The sequence below is a fragment of the Carya illinoinensis genome, chromosome 2 (genome assembly GCF_018687715.1).
Source record: "Carya illinoinensis cultivar Pawnee chromosome 2, C.illinoinensisPawnee_v1, whole genome shotgun sequence".
NCBI classification, from domain to species: Eukaryota; Viridiplantae; Streptophyta; class Magnoliopsida; order Fagales; family Juglandaceae; genus Carya; species Carya illinoinensis.
In genome coordinates this window covers 14,785,615-14,808,054 of record NC_056753.1, presented here as the reverse complement: position 1 = coordinate 14,808,054, position 22,440 = coordinate 14,785,615, and the positions used below count along the sequence as shown (strand labels likewise).

The following is a 22,440-nucleotide window of genomic DNA, read 5'->3' as shown; positions in this document are numbered from 1 at the left end:
ACTGCAAGATACTCGAGTGGTAAGGGGCAAAAACTTAAGATCTTCCGATGAGTAACTTTCAACTCAAAACTGGTCGGCAAAAATAATATAAAGGAGCCACAAATTTAGAGAGAGAGAGAGAGAGAGAGAGAGAGAGAGAGAGAGAGAGAGAGAGAGAGAGAGGAAATAAAATGTAAACCGGTTAATCAAATAGACTAAACTGTTAAACAAATAGAATACAAAAGGAAAAAGATAACAAAGAAAAAACGAGAGAGAGAGAGAGAGAGAGAGAGAGAGAGAGAGAGAGAGAGAGAGGCCGCCCATATACTGTTGTAAATTATAACCTTGCCGTCTTTATGACAATTATATAGCTTAGTTTGACGACCAACACCAACCTCTCACAGTAGGAGTAGGTATTTGAGTTTCCAAAACATGATAGGTCCATTTTCCGGAAAAGGAAAAGCCCAAGCCCCTGCAAAATCACCTACGCATATTTGAAGGAAAATCTATTAACGGAAGCCAACAAAAAGTTGATATGTTTGATATCATAAGCAACGACTCGCTCTTACTCATGCAATGAAAGAATCTATTTTAAGCAATCAACCCTAAACCTCCTAATTTTCTTTTTTCTTTTAATAAGTAACCGTAGACCTTGTGTTGAGCTCCACTAGAAGAAAACGATCTCTTCGACTCTTTATTCATCGTTACAGTTAGATAACTGGATATTTGTCCTCCCCAACCTCTTTCGCCCAAAGGACCCCGAAAAACAAATAAAATAAAAAAAAATTAATGAAACCCTCCCAACCCTCCTCCCTTGCTTTATCTTTTGATGTCATTCTTCTACACATTTTTCTAAATTTACTTTCCGTTTTTCATCCGAATCCTCATCTATCCTCCATTTTTATTGTATTGCCAGCCACTCCCCCACCTATATACTAGCCAGATGTTGCACCATTGCTCTCAACGTCCACTGATCTACCATCCATTGCCATCGGACCAACGTGTTTGATTGATAAGTCGCTGTCAGCACCACAAGCTTGCGTGAAGTCCACATGCCAACCATCCGATAATGCTTCTGTGTCTTCCTTTACTTTCTTTCGAGAGGCTATTCTTTATCCTTTCTTTTGTTGGAAACAAACAACCATTCTTGCTTCCAAATAGAATGATCTTCTAGATGATAAGGAAGGGAAAAGCTATACGTGATGAACATAATTGATCACACTACTAGGCCTGCCACCCGCCCTATGTGTGCTGGCAGCCAGGCATCTCAACACCTGGCCTCGCCTGGGCCGGTGGGTAGATTCTCATGACCGTAGGCTTTTCAGCAAATCCACTGTCATGGAGGATAGATAAAAAAAAAAAAAAAAAAAAAAAAAAAAAGAGAGAGAGAGATGAAGCAAAAGAAACAAAAGAAAAAGAAGAGGGAATGAAGAAGAGAATAGAAGGATGGAGATGAAATTTGATCGAATGGAGAGAAAAGGGAGAGAGAGGAGGCTGAGAAAATGTGATGGTAGAGAGAATCTACAGTTTTTATTTCTTTATTTATTATTTATTTATTTATGTGATGGTATCGGGCAAGCGGGCGAAAATCCAAGCCGGTGGGTATCTAACCCGTACCCCACCTTTATTTATTTATTTATTTAAGTGTCCACCTACCGACCTACTGTCTTGGCAGGCTGGATGGAGGGCCGCCCAACAAGCCTACACGCTACATCATTACCTATTGTGGCTTAAAATGACCATAAAATCTGTAAGTTAGATTGTGATATCCATATAATATATAAGAATAGATAGTATATAAGACTTTACATTATTTAAAAACAAGAAATTTTTATTTTTTATAATATTTTAATAGAATTCCAATTATATCATTTCTAGTCTTTTTAGATTATAAGTTATATGATTTAAACCGAAAAATTATAAATAGTATTAAATCATATCCCAATCAGAAACGTGAGACTTAAGTCATGCCACCTATGAAGTATTGGTCCGACGAGGACATCAAAATTTTAAGGAGAGATTGCAATATTTCACATAATGTGTAAGAGTTAGTTGTGTATGAGATCCTATGTTGTTTGAGAATGAGAAGTTATTACTCTTTATAATATTTTGATGTGGCTCCAATTGTATCAAATAATCATTTTGAAATATAGACAATGTAGTTTTAGTCTTCCATTAGGGGGCATTACATAGATTGTACCAGTAACCACCTCTTTCGTATCCCTAAATTTATAAGAATGCAATCTTGATTTAAAAGAAAAAATTGATCCATTCATGGACTTAACGCAATGATACTTATTCCTATTAAATTATCCATCGACAACCTATAATCCTGCCCTTAAGTAAGATTGGAGTCGGACTGACTCAATCTGCCTGGAGAAAACACCTACAAAGTCTCTGTACGAAGCAATCTTGATTTAAAAAAGAAAAACTAAGCCATCCATGGACTTTATGAAACAAGACTTAGTCCATCAGAAAGAAACACCTGCAAAGTCTGTTTGATTCCACATCACATACTCATCAGGATCAATTTAGCTGCCTGCTTTTTCTTTTTTTCCTTTTTTTTTTAAGAAAAATAAAACTACAAGTTACCAAATAAGCAATAGATATTAGAATCACTAACTTCTTTATACCATATATATATTTATTTATTTTATTTTATTTTATGAATTTATACCATAATTTTTTTAATCTTTTATTTTCTTAGGGTAGGAGGTTGGGGGCATGTCACAGCATTATTAGACCATATTTTGACCTAGATGATGTTGAGGGTAATAATTAGGGTTGGGCAACCGGGCCGGATTTTTTTCGGGCCCGGTCCGGAACCCAGACAACCGGGTTCCGGTTGCAACCGGGCCGGGTGTTTTCCGGGCCGGTACCCGGTTTCTAAAACCCGGGTGAACCCGAGCCGGGTACCGGATTTAAAATCCCGTCGTTGCCGTCATCTTGTCGTCGGTTTCATCTGGTCATCCTCAGAACCACTACAAATCAGGTTAGTTTTTGATAAACTCTTCTTCCATTTCGGTTCTTTAGTTTATGGTGTGGTTTGTTTAGTGGTTGTGATTTGTTTGGTGTGGTTTCTGATTTTGGGTGTGATTTGTTTTAGGTTTCTGATTTGGGTGTGATTTGTTCTTTCACAGTCGATTTATCTATTAGAGACAGATACATAATTTTGTTCTTTCAAACTTCTGAGTTCTAGTTGTGTTTTTCCTTTGTGATCCATCAGTTACATAATTTTACATCCGGATGGACTTTTATGAAGAACAATATTTTTTAAAGAAAAAATCTTTTGGGTTTGGATTTTGCTTTCCTTATCTTCCCTTATTTGTATATATTTTGTGGGCATATATATTTTATAGTCCTAGCCGAGAGGGATTGAAGTTTGAACAGAAAAAGAATGAAACAGAACATATGGGTTTGGATTTTGCTTTCCTCAAACTGAGCCCTGTAATACCAAATCAGTTTCATTTGGACTGGTTGGTTATGACACATCCATACCAAATCATGCACCTCCCAAACTGGTTGGCGTGTAATATTATTTACAAAAAAAATCCTCCCAAACAAGCAGAGCTACCCTTTTATTATGGCACACTTGAAAACAATTTCCAACATAATTCTGTATTGGACCATTCTGTTCGATGAAGCTGGAGATGATTTGTAACATTGTTTTTCTTGTCACTTGTGAACCTGAACCATGTGGTTTTTGGCTTTCCACATGCAGATTTTTGAAAAAAAAATCTGATTTTTGAAAATCACACGATTGGCATGAGCACTCAACCCTAGATATGATTCAAAGGATGCACCATACTCACCACCCTTAGGAGTCATAGGGACTATTTTTGGCATGTGAAAACCACTTCAAATATGAAGTATCAGGCATAATACTATTTTGTTTGTAAGTTCCTGAAGATTGATCAATGTTTTTGGATTCCCTAACTTATTTCTATTTTGGATTAATCAAACTCCAGAATCTGTTTTGTTTTCTTCATGAGATAATTTTCAGTTAGGAGGTCACCAAATATTCAAAGTGACACTTTAACAATGAAAGGTCTATTATTTTCCATAATGAGCATTTATATTATGGACACTTGGGAAGATGACACCTCAAGCAATGGTAAATATATATATATATATATATATATATATTTTCTGTAGTTAGATCAATTCCTAGATTTTCTGTAGTTCTCCTTATTCAGGGATAAAAAAAGAAACATAGTGTCCAAAATCGGCTAGTTTGTGAGTTTGCCTATTTGCTCGAATTGAACGTAAAGAAATTATGTCACTGGAGACATAAACAGTATACTAGGTCAATAGCCCTTTAAACCGATACCACTTTAACAATGAAAGGTCTATTATTTTCCATAATGAGCATTTATATTATGGACACTTGGGAAGATCACACCTCAAGCAATCGTAAATATATATATATATATATATATATAATGTGTGTTTGAAGCAATCGATAGGAAGTATAGGGAAGACCTTAATTAAAAGCCAAGCTACAAGTAAAAGGTGTCTCGGGTAATTATATAATTTCGATAAGAAAAAGGGTGCTTTTTTTTTTCTCATATTCATTCAACCATTTAATAATTAGTGATTTGAATATACAAAGACAGAACCAACTGATTTTTCCAACTAAATAATTAGTTGTTATGCCTTCAAACTCACCTCCTTTTAAGTTTCAAGAGTTTCTTTGTCATACTTTTGTTTTAATTTCTTGTGTTTTTTTTTTTTTTTGTAACTTTAACAGATGGAAGAAGATATAACCCAAGGGGTTAGCGACTCCTCTTCTATTCCATTGGATGTAGAGGAGCTCGGGACTCTTCCAACCCCTTATTCATCCACACATACACAAGAACCTACCCGTTCCATCCCACCTTTACCCAAGAAATCCAAAAAAAAAAACCTAGCAACCAATCTGTGGTATGGGAACACTATACTAGAGTGCAACCTATTGACCACGATAACCCAAAAGCTCAGAGCAATTATTGCGCTAAGCTATACAGTTGCCACTACAAAAATGGCACTTCATATATGTTACACCACCTCCAGAATGCATGTGAAACTTCCCCTCTTAGAGTTAAAGGAGTTGGAAGAAGTTAATCCTCTAGTGTTAAGAGGGATGTGGAGGGAAGAGTGTGTAGTCCACAAGTCCTAGTAAAGTACGATGCAGAAAAGCTTAGGTTGTCAACTGCTAAGTATTTTATTAGATGCGAATTGCCTTTTAGGCTTGTGGAGCATGAAGGTTTTATTGAATATGTAACGAATTTAGAGTCTCGATTTACTTTGCCATCTCGAGCCACTTTAAAAAGGGATTGTATTAAACTATATAAAGAAGAGAAGATACAGTTAAAAGAATTGTTGGATGGTCAAAGAATTTGTCTTACCACCGATACTTGGACGTCGGTGCAAAATCTGAACTACATGTGCATTACCGCACATTTTATTGATTGCAATTGGAGATTGCACAAAAAAATACTTAAGTTTTGCCAAATTCATAACCATAGGGGCGAAACCATTGGGAGAGTGTTAAACTCAGGATTGCATGAATGGGGTATTGATAAATTTTAACCATCACAGTTGATAATGCATCCTCAAATGATGTTGTTGTTGATTATATGAGGAGGAGAATAAAAGATCATGATCGTACTATACTGGGTGGTGAATTTCTTCACATGCGATGTGCTGCCCATATATTGAATCTGATTGTTATGAATGGCTTGAAGGATGTAATTGATTTTGTGTCAAAGATTAGGGATGCTGTCCGGTATGTGAAATCCTCACCTTCAAAATTTGCCAAATTCAAGGCCTGTGCGGTAAAGGAAAAAATTAGTGGGAGGATAATTTGCTTGGATGTTCCTACTACATGGAACTCTACATATTTGATGTTGAGTACTGCTGAAAAACACAAACAAGCCTTTGAACAATATGCGTTTGTGGATGACCAATTCTTGAACCCCACTAGCAATGATTGGAAAAATGCACAGATTTTTGTGGAGTTGCTGAAAGTTTTTTATGATGTTACATTGAGCATTTCTGGTTCTTTGTATGTGACAGCTAATGTTTATTTTGAGCAACTTTGCACAATTGAGGATACATTAAATGATATGTGCTTGAGTGATGATATTATCACTAGTACTATGGGCATAAATATGAGAAACAAGTATGAGAAGTATTGGGGTAGCACAAATAGGTTCAACTTGATGATATATGTTGCTTTTGTGCTTGATCCATATATAAAATGATGGCAATGAATTTCTGGTTGCAAAAATGCAGAGGGTTTGAGTTGGTGAATAAGATAGAGGACAGGATTAAACTCCTTTTAGGCCGCTTGATTGAGCAGTATAACACATGTTGTGTGGCTAGTGGGAGGAGTTCTAATGTGGCTCAAGGAAGACCAAGTAGCACTAATATAAATATTGGTAATGAGCCAGCATCTACTAAATTTAAGATCATGTTTACCAACTTTCTTAAGGAACGGGGTGTTACAGAGTTTAGATCGGAGCTAGAAAGATATTTTTCTGAGACATGTATAGACGACTCGCTCGGTTTTGATATCTTAGATTGGTGGAGAATTAATGCCGTTAACTATCTTGTCCTTGCTGAGGTAGCACGTGATGTGTTAGCCACCCCCATTTCTACTGTTGCCTCGGAGTCCGCATTTAGTACTGGAGGACGCATATTGGATCCTTTTAGGAGTTCCTTGTCTCCAGAAACTGTTGAAACTCTCATTTGCACCCAAAATTGGTTAATGACCAAACCAATTAACATTCGGGATTTAGAAGAATACATACAGTCGATGGACCTTGAAGGTAAGTTTGAAAAGTGAAATATTTTTTTTAATATCTATCTAATTCGGTTTATTATTTATCTAACTCAATTTTTAATTTTTTTTAGACGATCACCTAGCTTCATCTTCAACCGAGGCTGATGTGAGTCTCCATTCCCATTCATGCTGAAAAGTTTATCCTTGGTTAATCTTCAATGGAGGTAAGAGATTTTGTACAAAATTTGCTCCTATTTTTACAAACAACCAGCTAGTAGCTACTTATAAAAATGTACCTCCCATTTATGCTTTAATGACAATCAGTAAGATTGTTCAGGTTTAACCTCGTTCTCCTTAGGTTTTTGTTTCCTAGGAATAAAAATGTTTTACATTTCAAAGTGCAGAACATTGCTATTTTCTTGATTCTGGTTTCTAGACTCTTCAATGCAATTTTTCCATTTGTTAAACATTGCTCAGGTGCATCTTATAAGCTGGATTTGGAAAGATATTTTCCATATGATATTCTCTAAGGAGTGCATGAGCATCGAAAAGGGAGAAAGTAAACACATCAACTTCTATTTTACCTTTTTTTTTTTCTCCTCTTTTCTTTCTTTCCTTTTGACTAAAATCTTGAACGTAAATTTCTTAAAGCCTCCGAGGTGGAAAAGGATTTAGAGGAAAAAAAACTCAACTTTATTGACTCCAAAGATGACTTACAGTGACAATTAAAAATGCTTATTATCAAATCAACCATTTCTTCTTTCTATGGTTTCATGTATTTGATATTTGCCTCTACTCAGCAAGTTCCTGTGTATAATTCATCCAGCATCATGACTGATACACAGCCATCCTAAATGACAAACAAGCAAAATAATTATGTGCAATATTATTGTGCATTAACAGTCTTGTTTGTTTTTTGCATGCACAGAATATAATTGTGCTGTTGTTTATATATTTAACCATGTATTTGCAGGTTTTTTGCTTTTACAAATGCTGTTGCACGTGTCTTCTCTATGCTGTCCTTGCTGTCCTTGCATCTACTACTTGTTCTTACATGATTTGGTATGGTTGTGTCTACGGATCAAGATCTGGAAGTGGGGTTTGCATTGTTCTTTATATTTCTTTTTTAATTTTTTTTCCTTTTTTTTTAATGGGATTTTTGAGAAGTTTCAAAGATGAAGATTGGGCTGAGAATTTTAGGTTGATAGAAGATTATAAAAGGGATTAAGATTAGAGTTCTTTTAGTAAAGTTTTCATTTTTAATTTTTTGGAAGTTTGATGTTGTCATTTTGATTTATCTGTAATTTTGGAAGTTTAATTTTTTAGAAGTTTGATGCTGTCATTTTGAGAATTTTTAAGTTCAATGGCTAGTTTATTTCCTTGCATGGCTAGTTTTCATTTTGTTTGTAATCTGTTTTAGGAATGTTGTATTAATTTGATTTATCTTCTCATTTTCACTTTGTTTATGTTTTTGCACAAATTGGGATGAGTTTGTAATGAGGAATGTTGATCATCAGGAATTATTGATCATTAGGAATGTTGTGACAGGGCTCAATCTAGCTCTTATCTACAACTCAGATCTTTAGCTTTTTGTGAAATCTGGTATTCGACGTTAGGAGTTAGAGTAGTGTTGAGGTCACAATATTTTTTTGCTGAAAAAAATTTAAGAATCAAGCTTTGTTAAAAAAATATATATATAAAAATAAAAAAAAATAAAAAAAAACCCGGGTCTAGGCCGGAACCCGGATTTCCGGGTTGTAAAAACCCGGATCAATCCGGGTTCCAGCCCGGGTCATAACCCGGGTGTATCCTGGCCGGACTCCGGCCCAGATTTGGAATTTGGGTTCCGGACTGGGTATACCCGGATACCCGGTCCGGTACCCGGTTGCCCAGCCCAAGTAATAATACATACACCTACAACTATTTTACAACCATTTCACAATCAACCAATACAAACATTCCAATTTATTAAAAAATAAATTTTAATTTTACAACTCTACCCTTCATTTAATATATAGTTATAATAGAATTGTAAGAAAGTTGTAGGTTAATCATTTTCCCGCCGTTAATGAAACAAAAAACAGAGATTTGTCGCGGACTTAGATTTTCAGAAAACCAAAAACTTGGTAATTGCCCAGAAACGAAATGCTTCACTTATCAGCGGGGATGATCGACTGTATAACGAAATCTGAATTCTGAAAGCACGTTTTTCGTAGGCAAGTTATCCACACCTTATGCAACTCAAATTTTCAGATGGTTAAGGCAAACAGTTAAAAATCACTAATTACAGGTGAAACCGTGGAAGAACCTTATTTCACAAGTGTTTTCAAATTTTATATTCGGTTATTGATCTTTTACCCAGGTAGTGTTTATATTTCAGGATGTTTGGAAGTCACTAGTTATCAAGGGAACATAATTCAAGCAGATGTTGTAGGTTCAGTTCAAGATTCTAGCATCGACACTTAAAAGGATAGAAAACTTTATAATTTGATGATAGCTTTAGGGACCGCTACATATGTACACGACCACCATTGCCTTCACAAAGACCTACTTGGTCATTGACATGATGCCCATGTTTTGCGAAGCAAAAACATATGCATTTTGAGTAATAGAATGTGTATTCCTATTCCTTAATTTAGAATGTGGTCATTCATATTAATTTGCTTAGTTTGACTACATCTGGAAAATGCTACGTTGCCCTCCAAATGTGCCTCCTAGTTAATTTTATTTATTATTATTATTTTAAATGTTTAAAAAAAATAACCACAAATGAATTTGTGTGTTTTATGTTTAACCTTTGAAAAGAAAAATAAAACAAAATGCACTAGAAGGCACTTTTGGATAAACCTACTCCTAGCATCACCCATTTGCTTTTCTGCTTTTAGAATTTGAAAATTATTATTTTTTAAAATAATGCCTTATCCTCGGAAATCGCTAGTCCAATCATTTTAGAGAGGAAAATTCCTCGTCATTAAACCTAACCAAGCCATGTTGAAGAGCAAGTCCAGGGACCCATTTCATGCACTAAACGTAGCCTCAGTCAAAAAATTCGAAATAGATCCTGCCTGGTGTATAGTATATTGACAAGATGTTCAACTATGTCTAAAGGAACTTCAAATAATCCCAAATTACCATATGTAGTTGAAATTTTCCAGTCATTATTATTAGCGTTGATCCATGAGAAAAAGAAACTAAACCTAAAAACCGTTAGAACAAGTATACTAGGAGGACCCCTTTAGTTCAACGGGGCAAGTTTGCCTCGAGCACAGAATCTGCATTCTTTAGTTGTAAATTTATGCAGTAGTTTCGTAATAACAGTACTTATACAAGGAACTGATTCTCTTCCTTTAATTATTTTTATTTTTATTTCTTTTATGACATTTTAAAACCAAGAGGATACCTAAATTGGAGGCTTGAGGTTTAAGAACCAATATGAGGGTATCAAGAGAGCTCCTTATATTTGTGGAACAATTAGCATATGCATATATCAGATTAATATCTTGTGTACTATTTATGTTCACTCTTATCTGTTTTTGACCGAACGCTTACCCATCAGTACAAGTTTTCTTAACCTTGTATCGCCTCTCTTAAAGGGTGAAAAATGGATCCTGGATCACTTGACACTCATCCATGTCTCTCTATAGGCAGCCCCAGATCATAGTTTGTTAAGGTGGTGGTGAACATCCGTCACTTTGTATTTACAGACATAAATTTAATTTCACAAATCTCATAGTAGTCTTCAAAATTAAGTTAAAACAAACTCCTTCAAACTAACTACAGTTACATTTGACACTCACAATTTATCAAGTTTTAAGAGATGATCACATAAAGTTAAGACTAAATAATTAATAGATGCATCACAAAAATGCAGCTCCATATGTCACCCAAAAGCTATAAATTCTAGGCATAAGCTAATAGACACACATATGCAATTGCAGAAACTGAATGTTGATAAACTAGACCAAATAACGGTGAAATGGCATCTTATACATAAGAGAACTAAAACTATCAGATAAATTAGAATCACCAACAAGCATGATAGAGAGCAAGGTATCATAGTACTTATCAGTTTGACAACCACTCTACACAATGCGGTAGTCTCTTAAAAAACACACACTCGAGTGGTAAAAGCATACTGAGAAAAAAAAAAAAAAAAAAAGCATAGTGAGAAAAAAAAAAAAAAAAAAGCACACTGAGCAAACACAAAAACACACATTTCTGATAAAGACACAATAATAAACTCTATGCCTAGCCAAAGAAAAAGCAGTCAAAACAGAAGTTTCAAATAGAAATTCATTTAAATATCTATAATAAACTTAATACCATGTCAAACCAGGAAACAAACAATCCAGTAAAGCCTTCTGGGATTAGTCAAAACTTTGTTTTGGACACCCGGTGTCAATCAAAAAAAGATTGAGGGGCAGCAGCATTAGGGAAGATTTTAACCATTCATAATCTAAAAAAGAGGCACGTCATAATGATGTGTTGTACGTACAAGAAGTGGGGAAACTCTAATCATCTTTTGTTGCACTGTGGGCTAGAGCCTTATGGGCCTTGGTTTTTAATCTTTTGGCATATAGTGTGTCATGCCACAACAGACAGTAGAGTTGTTGGCTTGTTGGAGATATCCAAATGTAGGTCAATGCAGTGTAGAAGTTTGGCAAATGGTTCCTTCATGCTTAATGTGGTGTATTTAGAACAAAAGCTATGAGAGAAACTCCAAAACTTGTATAATGATGGAAGAACTAAGAGTCATAATGCTAGAAACTCCAAACATTCCATTTGTATGTCGACTCATGATAGTTCCATTTTATAATTTATTTTATCATTTTACTTATTTTCCCTCTTGGGGTGCTTTCTCCTGTACACTACCAGTGTGCTTGGGTTGTGCCCCTTTGCGCTTTAATAAAATTGCGTTACTTGCCCAAAACAACCACTTACTGCTTAAAAAACTAACACCTCCTTACCATATTGTCACTCTCTCATTCTAACCATATTATCTGGTATAACTTCAAAAGGAACCACAAAAAGCCAGTCTTTCCCATGTGTACCACATTTTCAATGTTTTGACTATTGTAGAATTGAAAGCTAATAATCTCTCCATCTAAATTTTGTACCAGGTTTCTAGAGCCAAAATAAAGCATATCATTTATAATTCAATTTTGCTAGCAAAGATGTTTGAAAGTTTGATATAAAACTATAAACGAATAATAAAAACGACCCTGAACATTTATCATAAGAAAACAAAAAGGGAATCTAAATAATGACTAAAGTTAGCCAACAAACCACCTATAAACTTGAGAAGAGAGGATTGCTCAAAAAAGGGATTCATCAGTTGAATTTTACTCATGCGAGGAGGGATTACCTCATTGTTGATTTCCAGACCCTCGTCCTGCCTGAGTGGTCGCTTGCTGCTGCTGCTGCTGCTGCTGAATCTGTTGAAGGAGGCTAGCAGCAAATTGTAGCGTTGACTGGTAGCGCTGATTCTTATCAACCTCAACATCTTGCGTGCCCTGGGAATTGCCAAAGAGTGCAGACTGAAGCTGCTGCACCTGACCAGGAAGCTCTGAGCTTACCTTTTCAGCTGCTACTGTTGCAGCATGGGAATGAAGAGAACCATGAGCCTGACCGGGCGATGTCAAAGGACCATTAGCCTGCTGAAAAGCTGGTGAACTATACATTCCAGAAGCTTGCATTCCATGAACCATGCCATAGCCTCTATGACCACTGGGAGGAATTTCAAGCTGATACGGCTGACTCACTTGGGAAGAGGCAGCAGCCTGTCCATTTTGGTTCAGGGGACGAGATAAAATTGCACCCTGCCGTGGCAAGCTGATAGAAGAGTCCTGAATTTGGGCACTGCCAAGTACCAATGGGGCACTATGGCCTGGAGCGATTGAGACAGATGGGTAAGGCTGATACTGGGCTGGGTTTTGTATTGGAGGATTAAACTGACTCCTCAACTGTTGCAATGAATGACCCACATAGTCAGATGTTTGATGATCTTGTTTCCAGTCTTGGGATGGCGTCTCTTTATCGGATGCAACTTGAGGTGGAACTGAAGGCCTGACAGAGTATGAGCCTAATTCGGGCTTCGCACTTTCTAAAACAGAAGACTGTGTGTTTGGAGGTAGTAAGGAAGCTAGAGTAGCAATAAGTTCAGGGGTTAATGTTACTCCAGGTTGGGACACTGCAGATGCATTGCTAGTAGTGTAATCTTGGGGTACTGACTGCATTGCAGGCGACTCACTTGTAACTGGGAAAACTGATTTAGGAGGAAGCTTAGAGTCCTCGTGCAAAACCCTACTATAATCCATTGGCAAAACTTGTTCCTCCCTAGAAGAGAGTACACCATACTCGGCACGAGGAGGAATCTGCTGTCTGTCCATATAATGAGAAGAAGGAATGGGAAGATATGATTGTTGCAGTATTGATGTGCCACTAGGAGCTTGTTGTGGAAACTTGAGAACCAAACCATATAGACGTTCAGGGCCCACAACTTTCAAAACATTAGTTAAGAAGTCTGATGGAGGTACCAAAAATAAGGTGGTCCCATCATCAAACTTGGCAACACCAGCACGGTTTTTGGCACCTAGGTAGCGAAGAAATTCAGTGTATGAAGCAAAATCATCTTCACTGTCTGGCAAGAAGAAAACAATATCAAACCCATTGGCATCAGCATAATGCTTTGTGAGCATATCCAATCCTGTTCTGGCCGAGCAATTAACTACTTCGGGACTGCAAAAAAGAAAATTCTCACATAAATAAGATCTACTGGAACATAATCAGATCAGACATACGAAATCATTATGGTAAAAGTAGTTTGCATCAAGTGAAAAAGAAACCTACATACGTAAAAGCAGACAAAAGAGGGACTAAGAAACTTCTTGTACATTACAGATAGAGCACTATCGATTACTAATCTATAAGCAAGAGCAGCACGTTAGATAGATAAAATTTCTATAAAAAAACCTCATTTAAAAGTTGCAGCCAATTAATGTGATCTATAAAGTTAAGAGAAAATGCTTCCACTCCAATTTATTATATCTTCCAAAACAACTTATAATATACTACAATATAGATTGGACAGAATAATGTAAATCAATAACAAAAAATAAAAAAATAGTTCCATATTAATTTAACCAACGCGACTCAATTTTTTTTCAAAAAAAATTTCTCAGGTAATATGGTAATGTGCATTATCATTACTTAGGGGTACGCTAGTGTGAGAGATTGAATAAGAAGAAATCAGAACAATATTCTAAACAATGGCATAAATGATAAAAACAAAAAAGGGAAAAAACCCAAGAGAAGGGAGAATTAAACTCACAGCTCAGTTTCTATTCCTTTTCCTATAGGGACACAACGTGCCTGACAAACAGGTGTTCCCCCCTTAGCGATAATCCCACGCCATATGTAATCATTATCAACCTGACCCTGACCAGGTCCTCCAGCCATGACTCTACTACCGACAGGACTGAGGCGGCTCTTCCCTTGAACATTTCTAAAATGATTAGAAGCATCTCCATCAATTACCAGACCAGGCCCATAAGATTGATCCAACCCCAACCCACGATCATCAATTCTTCTCAAAGGAAAAGAAACATCGTCAACAGACAAAGCATCATCCATCCTTGACCTTTTAGACTCCCTCTGAAATTGATTTATGTCTAATACATCCCAAGCACCAGATGTGGATCTTGCGGATGGTCTAATACCTGGTGCAGGAGAAGGAAGCATCCCAGGTGCAGGGGATGGCCTTTTCCAGTTTGAACCCATCATATTCTTCAAATCACCTTCCTGAAAATTAGAATGTGTTGCCAAATCATCAAATTCTGAACCTGAAAAAGGAGGTTCAAGACTACCTTGACGACCAAAAGGCCTCATTGGCATAGTTTGCAATGGTCCAGGAAAATTATTTGATACCACAGGACGATTATGACCAAGCATATCCATCTGTGCAGGTAGAAATGGAGGTTCATTAACAAACATTTCTGGCCTTTGACCTTTGGTTGTAGGATAAAATCCAGGGTAATCTTTGCCAGGTGCCAGCTCACTGCTCGAAAACATGATGGTTATTCGAGGATCATTAAAAAGCCGACCTTGCAACCCCTCCTTGGCACGCCGGGCTTCATCCACACTCCTAAACTCCACAAAGGAGTAGTGTCTTGAAGGAAAACTCTTAATTCTTTCTATTTCACCAAACAAAATCATGGCATTATGGAGCATTTGTTCGTCAATCTGAACAGAAGGTGGGTAACCTACCCACAAGACGTTACTGGGTTGACCATCTCCTCTTCGGACTACAGAAGACTGAGGATGCTGCAGCGTGATAATACAAATTTAGAAAAGTATAGTCCACTTGAAATGATAAGTAAAGCAGAATGTTAACATTTGTAATTTTCTAAGAATATTAGTATTGGCTATCTAGGTACCTCCCGCAAATCCATCAATCAGATCTGAATTAACAACTGGATATGTCCACCACTAAGTTGTTATTCCTTGGAGACATGTAGCCTCGGAGACGTTTTTTTTTCTTGGCACCAGGTGTTTAGGAACAATGTCCCGACTAATCCCAGGGGTGCACAAGCCCTTGGCAAGGAGTTTTCTAGCAAATATACCTTGGGTAATTCAAGGAGAAAATCTTCCAGTCCAATGACCACTAGAGATTGTTTGCACTCAAAGGGATTTGAATCTTAGACCTGGGGGAGTACACCCAAGCCCAAGGCCTTTACCACTTGAGCCAAACCCTTGGGGTTTGTGACCTCAGAGACATATCAATACAGAAAGTTTTACAAAATTTAGTACATCAGCGTACACAGCTTGAAAACTCACCAGTTGTCTTTTATGGCCTAAATGGGAATCCACAGATACCATGCTTCTGCCCTGAAACAGCCCATCTCTGGAGTCAGGCCACTGTTCCTGTTGACCAAAACATAGTAAGCTCATTTTAGAATGACAAGAAAAGAAAAATGAAAAAGTAATTTACATTTCATAGTTATCTACAGCATTTACGGAAGCAAGTTTTTCCTGGAATCCAAAGATAGGTGTCTGGGTACACATGAAGGAGGTTAGGTAATCCTTTTCCCTTTTCTTTCATTCTTAGCAGATGATATTAGGTAATCAATCCAGACCTGACACTCTTTATCATCTAGCTTACATCCAGAAACAAATTTGACTCAGTATGAAGTGCATACTTTTTGTATCCATAATTTGATACCGACTTGCTTCCAGAGTAAGGATGACAATCTGGCTCAAATAATTAGTGAGAATAAACTTCATGCAAGCACCAAGCAACTATTTTCAAGTCCTGTGCCAACTTGAAATCACTCACACGATGGTAGCGATCATGAAGAATCTTGTAACCTTCACCATATCACAAATATAGTTCTGAACAAGAGACTTACTCTTCTTGAGGGCTGTGATCGAAGGAAATCCACGCGTATCTGGTCACTACCTAAACGCTTCCCATTCATATTTCTCATGGCTTGGGATGCATCTTCCAATCTAAGGTATTCAACAAATGCAGTATTACGGTCTCTGAGGAGCTTAAAATCCTCAATTTTACCGAACTTAAGAAACTCTTCTTCCAGTTCTTCCTTTGAGACAGTTGGGCTAATTCCACCCACCCATAGTTGCTTGCAAGGTTTTGCCTAAGAAAGCAAGAAGCATCATTAAATTGCAAGTTTCAATAGCTAAAATCCAGTATTTTTGAAACTTATGAAAAGAGAATATGTACCTGCAGACAAAGCACTAACTTGGTGTTCAAAGAAAATCGTATTACTTGAATTGGAGAGAGAGAAAAGCTAACTATTTTACTAATCTGTGAGCTACTAACAAAATGTTTCAATCAGTCTCTGCTGCCAATGCGCACATCTTTAAGAAGTTAAAGATGCATATGCCATCAAGTCAAGCATCAAGAATGATGAGGCGTATAACAAAATTAATGACTACTTTCACTGGTCAGGATGTAGCCTTGTGGTCGACGGATGGGCCTTGAACTAGCTGTAGACTTAAGAAAATTTGGGTTCAATTCCACATTTGGAGTTCCCCTAAATACAGCGGATCTAAAAGGTGGGACTGTGTATCCAGGGTTTACTACCCAAGGGAAAATCCAATGGTGCTACCTTTGTGAGGTTCTACATCATCAAAAAAATATGAATAAGATTGCACAACAAAAACACTAGAGCTTTTTTTATGATTAATTATTTTTTCTCACACAAACTACGACACCATTGTTGCAACTTGGGTTCAGTGCAACTCAAACTCTTCCTTAAAGTTTCAATGTCAGTCAAACCCTAACAAAATGCTGTTAACTTTCAAGCGATTGCATATAAAATGACAAAAAACCCCTTATTACAAAAACTAAGTCTTGCAACGAAAAAGGATTACTTTGCATAAAGGGTATTTTACTCTTCAAATAGAAACTCTCATAAAACTTAAGGGTGGTTTTTTACAGGGGCTCACTAACATTCAAAATTTAAATAAGGGTTCGAGTTAACCTAAGTCAAAATTTAAAAAGGTAAGTGACAATTTACTCCGGGGAGAGAAGATATAACTCTCCCCTTGTTAAGGGAGGGGTGTTCATAATACTTGCAAGAGTAAAATCACTTCCAAAGAATTAATGAACTAGCTACTTAGACATGTCAACACAAAAAAAAACTCAGAACAACATAAACCGTCATCATTTGTGTTGTTGTATAAGGGAAACTTGGAAACTAAATTAGTGCAATACAACAGATAATAATTCATTTGCAGATACTCCTAAACATGAGGTGAAAAGAAAAAAGTTATCAATATTGCAACAAAGAAGGAACTTGGGTGAAAGATTAAGAAAGAAGAAGCAAATACAGGGGCCTAAAAGCTGTGGAAAGCAAGAAAAAACAAAGTGTTCGGTTATACATTGACAAGAAGTACAATATCAAATGAGATTTGAAACTATTATCACATATAGGATGGGAAAACTGAGCGATGTCAATACAAGCAATGAGTTTTTTTCTTAATTTTTAAAGATTCATATGAAAAATTAAGTTCCCTAAAAATGGTCAGCACTGTCCACTGGATGTAAGACAAAAGTAAGCAAGTCCGTGAATGATAGCTAGCATCTGAGTACTTTAGGATACGAGACTCAAGAGTTTCTAGTGGTGCCAAAAGAGCCATTGGGGATTGTATCCATCGAGCATGGGACAATATGTCTAAGTGCAATAAGCATCTAAAAATAAATAAACAAATGGGAATTTTCCTTTTCTCATGAGAAACGTGAACTAAAAAAATAAAATAAAATAAGAGAACAGGCTATATTTATTCCCTTGCGAATGAAACTGCTATTGTTCTCCTTGGGTTTTGCCTTTTTTTTTTTTTTTTTTTTTTTTTAACTAAACATCCCTGTTCCCATTGCATATTCTAAAGAAGTAGGATGAAAGTAAGCACACGTTGGTGATCTCTTGTTGATGGTAATTTGCAGGTGTCTTACAGTCATCAAAGATGGCTATCATCCGTAAAATGTTGATTAGATACAACCATCCTCGGGCCCGAGTAGAGAGGGTGCAGCTCTAATTGAGACTGGTTAGGCAAGTTTCTCGAAGATAATACTTATCAAACTTGTTTTTGGACAATTCTTCAACGAATTATAATGCTCCAGTGGCCATTCTTTCACGTTGAGATAACATTTGTAAGCATGACCCTGATCTATGACGTGTCTTTTGTAGAAAGGATATCGTATTCCTAATTTAAAAACTCTAACCCTTGCACTAAGGTTAAATCTCATTAACGGTTTTTTTGTTTATTGTAAGAACATATAGCTCTTTGTCAAACTATGTTTTTTTTTTTTTTTTTCTCCTCCTTTTTGCTAGACAACTTACCCCTTCTCAAACTCTTTGGAAGATCATGTTTTGTTGCAATGGCAATAATTTTTATAGGCACCAAAGTCAAATTTAAATGGTTCTTTTCTATATAAAGAAACTTATCCAGATAAATCAATAGAAATATAAAGAAACTTTAACAAAACTGGATTTGAAGCGTGAGGTTGGCACCAGATACTTTAGCCATAATTCATAATAAAGTGCACAGCTTATAACCCAAGGTTCACGAACAAGCCCAGAATTTTATGTCATCTTTCCTCACCACATTCTTTTCCCAGAAAATGTTCGGATAAGTGAACCGGTCCCCTGATTTTGTGTACTTAAAAGAGAAACAGCTCAACTTTGGTTTTAAAAAAATACATATTATGTGGCGTTAGGATTCACATGACAGGCTTAAATATTAAAGATCCTCTATTTTAAAGGTTTATGCTTATGTCCGTCGGTTTGTTTCATCTTTGGTTCCACAGAGGGCTGGGGTACCACAATTGACTTCTACATTTTATTTACTTGGAATCAATGACATTTTCCACAAATTCAGAGATGAAAACTGAAAAGGAATTTAACAGCAAGACATTTAAGTTCGGTTTCCAACCCCTAACATACTGATTGGTAAGTAGACTATAAGCCCTAGACAACTTTTTGTTCTACTAATTAGTGAATTTACTCGAGGACGCCCTGTCTCGGTTTGATCCCGACATCCTCACCTTAAGTGCTGCTCCAACTCAACTTTGCATAATCAGAGCAAAATATCATTTTCCGAATCTAAGTTGGGGATAAAACTTGGTCACCAGCCTACCTAACTCCTTAAACGTTGTACATCGGTAGATGCTAATCTAAGGTGTCAGCATGTCCGCCTTGAAGCAGCAAATTTTGGGTCGTACCTTGAAGCAGCAACGCAAGCGTCAAAATTCACATGAACGCTTGGTACCGTTATGCTCGGTTCTTTGTACGCTGTCACGGGGATTTGTGAAACCTACTGTGCTATCAACTGATACCAACAATAAGGACGTATGTTTGTTTCCCTGTTCGTCGCGAGATTGTGAGAAGCATAAGCCACACTCATTGACGTCATTCCATAAACCTTTGCTTGTTCCTAAAAATTGATTTCAATAACTCGAGACTGTATTGGTTCTTTGGTTTGAGACGCGTAAAACTCAAAGTTGGCTGCCTCCAAGAATGTGCAAATCGGTTAAACTATTTTTTCTTTGCTCAAAACTAAATCACGGTTTATTTCGTATCCTTTTCAAAACAGGATTGGAGTTTTGATCCCTCTAGTCTCTAGATCTTAGTGACAATTGCACGTAAAATGCAGTTATTACGGTAATTGAATCTGGTCTGACTACAGTTTCAATTAAACCTAACTCCCAATATACCCAAGTATTATACCCAGAAGAAAGTAAAAATGTTCTTTAAGGGATCTGAGAAGGAATCAAGGATTGAAAGCTGAACGCATAAAACTGCACAAAATTGCAATTTCAAAGTAATTAAGTTACACAAAATCATAAATCCATAGATGGAAAAACGGCAAAATCCAAATAAATCTAAGGAGACGCAGAGATCAGAACAAACCGGGCGAGCAAACTCGATCTTGACCCGGTTCCCTCGCAGCTCCGCACCTTGTAAAGCGTCCTTCGCGGCCTTGGCGTCCTCGACGAGCTTGAAAAAGACGAAGGCGTAGCTACGCGGCGAGTAGGTGGTGACGCTGTCGAGCGCCCCGTACTGGGCGAAGAGATCCATGAGATCAGAGTCGGTCACGTCGCTTGCCAGGTTCCCCACCCACAAATTGTTCGACGGCGTATCGGACTCATCGGAGTCGGAGATCCTGCCCAGCCTGTTCGATTTGATCGGAGGTGGCATTGCGAGGGAAAACAGTCGAGAGAAAATCAGGCTCCGGTGGAGAAAGAAACAGAGGGAGGACTACGAGAGAGAGAGAGACAGAGGAGACAGGATAGGGTAACTGATTTTAGATGAAACGAAGTATTAAAAAACTTGTAGGAAAGAAACATAAATTACGAGTTATTTTTGAGGGAGGTAAAGAGATAGGGTTTCTGGCGCGGTTCGAATACGCGCGGTCCTTGCTTCGGCAGCCTATGACTTATTTGGACACTTGGGGGATGACTAAGGAAGGAGACATAATAACACATCCGTCAATAATAATAGAGTTTTGCTACGTACAAGCATAGTTACGCACTAATCTATATACTAACACTGATTTATTCATACTTAAAATTTTAATTAACACTATTATCAATAAAATCTACTTTTTGACCAATCACATTACATTGGTGCACAGATTAGTGCACAATTGTGCCTGCAACTATACTTTTCCATAATAATAAAAGAGAAATATTCATCCACCTATATAATATATTTTATATATTTTAAAATTAATGTTTATTATTTTCATTATTTTATTTTATTCTTGTTAAATATTTAATTAGTTATTTTATTTATCATCTATATACCATATTTTTATTATGGAAAAAATGAAAAAAAATTATAATAAATGTAATATGTGAAGATGATAAGTATAATTATTCATAAGAGTAGTGTTAAGCTGTCTCCTGGCATTGACCACTGCGCAAGTCGCTTATCACAATTGTGAGTTTTTATTTTTATGTTGTCTTTCTTTTCATTTTTTTAATATATGTAAATACTTTTAAAAAAATACACCAACACACTAAAAATTACTTCCTTAATTATTAAATAAAAAAATTAAATTGATAACGGTCATTTGGAGTGGTAACATTGGGGTGGCACACTATCATTTCCGTATTCATAATAAGATAATTTGTAAATGGTAATAAAATAATTTGAATTATGATATTTTATGAGATTTTAAAAAAATAAAGATAAAAAGTTGAGTAAAAATATTATAAAATTAAAATATTTTTAGAATATAATTTTTTAATATATAATTATTTTTTATATTTTATTTGAAAATTTAGAAAAGTTGTAATAATTAAATAATGAATAGATGAAAAAGTTAAAAATTTGAAATTGAAAAGTATTTATATTTAAGTGATGTATGGGAAGAAAATAAGTTGAGATGAAATGAAATGAGATGAGATGGAATAATTTCATCTTCCAAACAATCTCTTAGATATTCTTAAAGAGAAATGCTTTAGTTACAAAGATGTTCTACAAAAATAAATCATCAAACTAACATGATTTGATTGGTACATTAGTGTGTAAAGTTATTTTACTTTAAAGTAGATTTAACATATTATATGATAAAATCATATCAATTTATGAGTTTACTTTTATGGGATTTGTTTGTGTTTGTATTACTTCTCATTATCACAATTTCTTATAATTTCATTTTCAAAAACATTTTTCAATTTTAAATATTCAACTTTTACACCTAATCATTATCCAAATAAAAAATACAATAAAATTTTTCCACACCTTCAAACAAAACACAAAAAATTCTCAAATATTTCCATTTAAATTTGTGTATATATATATATATATTTGTAAACAAAGCCTTATGAGTAAATACTAGGTATAATATTGTAATCTCATTTCTATCATACTTCATCTACTACCAACCATTAGAATAAAGTAAATATTAAATCATTTTCATCGGTTTTTTCTCCACTCTCTAACCACTCCTTTGTCTCCACACCTTTTTACACTCTGCGGCTAAGTTTTGAGTTCCATTCTACATCAATCTAAAGGGGAGAAAGCAGTCATTGGACTCAAGTAGCCAGGGGAGGATCTTGATTAAGGCTTTAAACTGCTTATTCTTTGTAAATGGCAATTTTCTCTTTTGCAAATCAACACAATAGGAGTGGAAGAAGGTTTTAGAGCTGCTATAAATAAACGAGAGGG

At 36.1% G+C, this 22,440-nt stretch overlaps 1 protein-coding gene across 4 annotated transcripts; it reads right to left on the bottom strand.

Annotated features, from left to right (window-relative positions):
- Positions 1-166: 166 nt before the first annotated feature.
- Positions 167-20,665, bottom strand: LOC122300149 (flowering time control protein FPA-like). 4 transcript variants are annotated; one of them, XM_043110602.1, is made up of 6 exons: positions 20,176-20,665; positions 16,153-16,398; positions 15,581-15,667; positions 14,076-15,067; positions 12,111-13,483; positions 167-463 (listed from the first exon to the last, which is right to left on the bottom strand). In XM_043110602.1, the coding sequence occupies exons 1-5, from the start codon at positions 20,461-20,463 to the stop codon at positions 12,112-12,114; spliced, it is 2,985 nt and encodes a 994-aa protein (XP_042966536.1). In that variant the 5' UTR covers positions 20,464-20,665; the 3' UTR covers positions 167-463; position 12,111. The 4 variants fall into 4 exon arrangements, with proteins under 4 accessions (XP_042966536.1, XP_042966537.1, XP_042966535.1 ...); XM_043110603.1 differs by lacking the exon at positions 167-463 and adding an exon at positions 10,491-10,880; XM_043110601.1 differs by lacking the exon at positions 167-463 and having other exon boundaries at positions 11,867-13,483.
- Between the last annotated feature and the right edge of the window lie 1,775 nt (positions 20,666-22,440).

Bases quoted from the DNA above. Each gene is read 5' to 3' on its own strand.
- LOC122300149 (XM_043110602.1), bottom strand. From the start codon at position 20,463: ATGCCACCTCCGATCAAATCGAACAGGCTGGGCAGGATCTCCGACTCC. The intron at 15,668-16,152 runs GTAAGTCTCTTG...TTTGGTCAACAG, and splicing joins GATCACAGCCCTCAAGAAGA to GAACAGTGGCCTGACTCCAG. The intron at 13,484-14,075 runs GTGAGTTTAATT...TCTTTTTTGCAG, and splicing joins AAAGGAATAGAAACTGAGCT to TCCCGAAGTAGTTAATTGCT.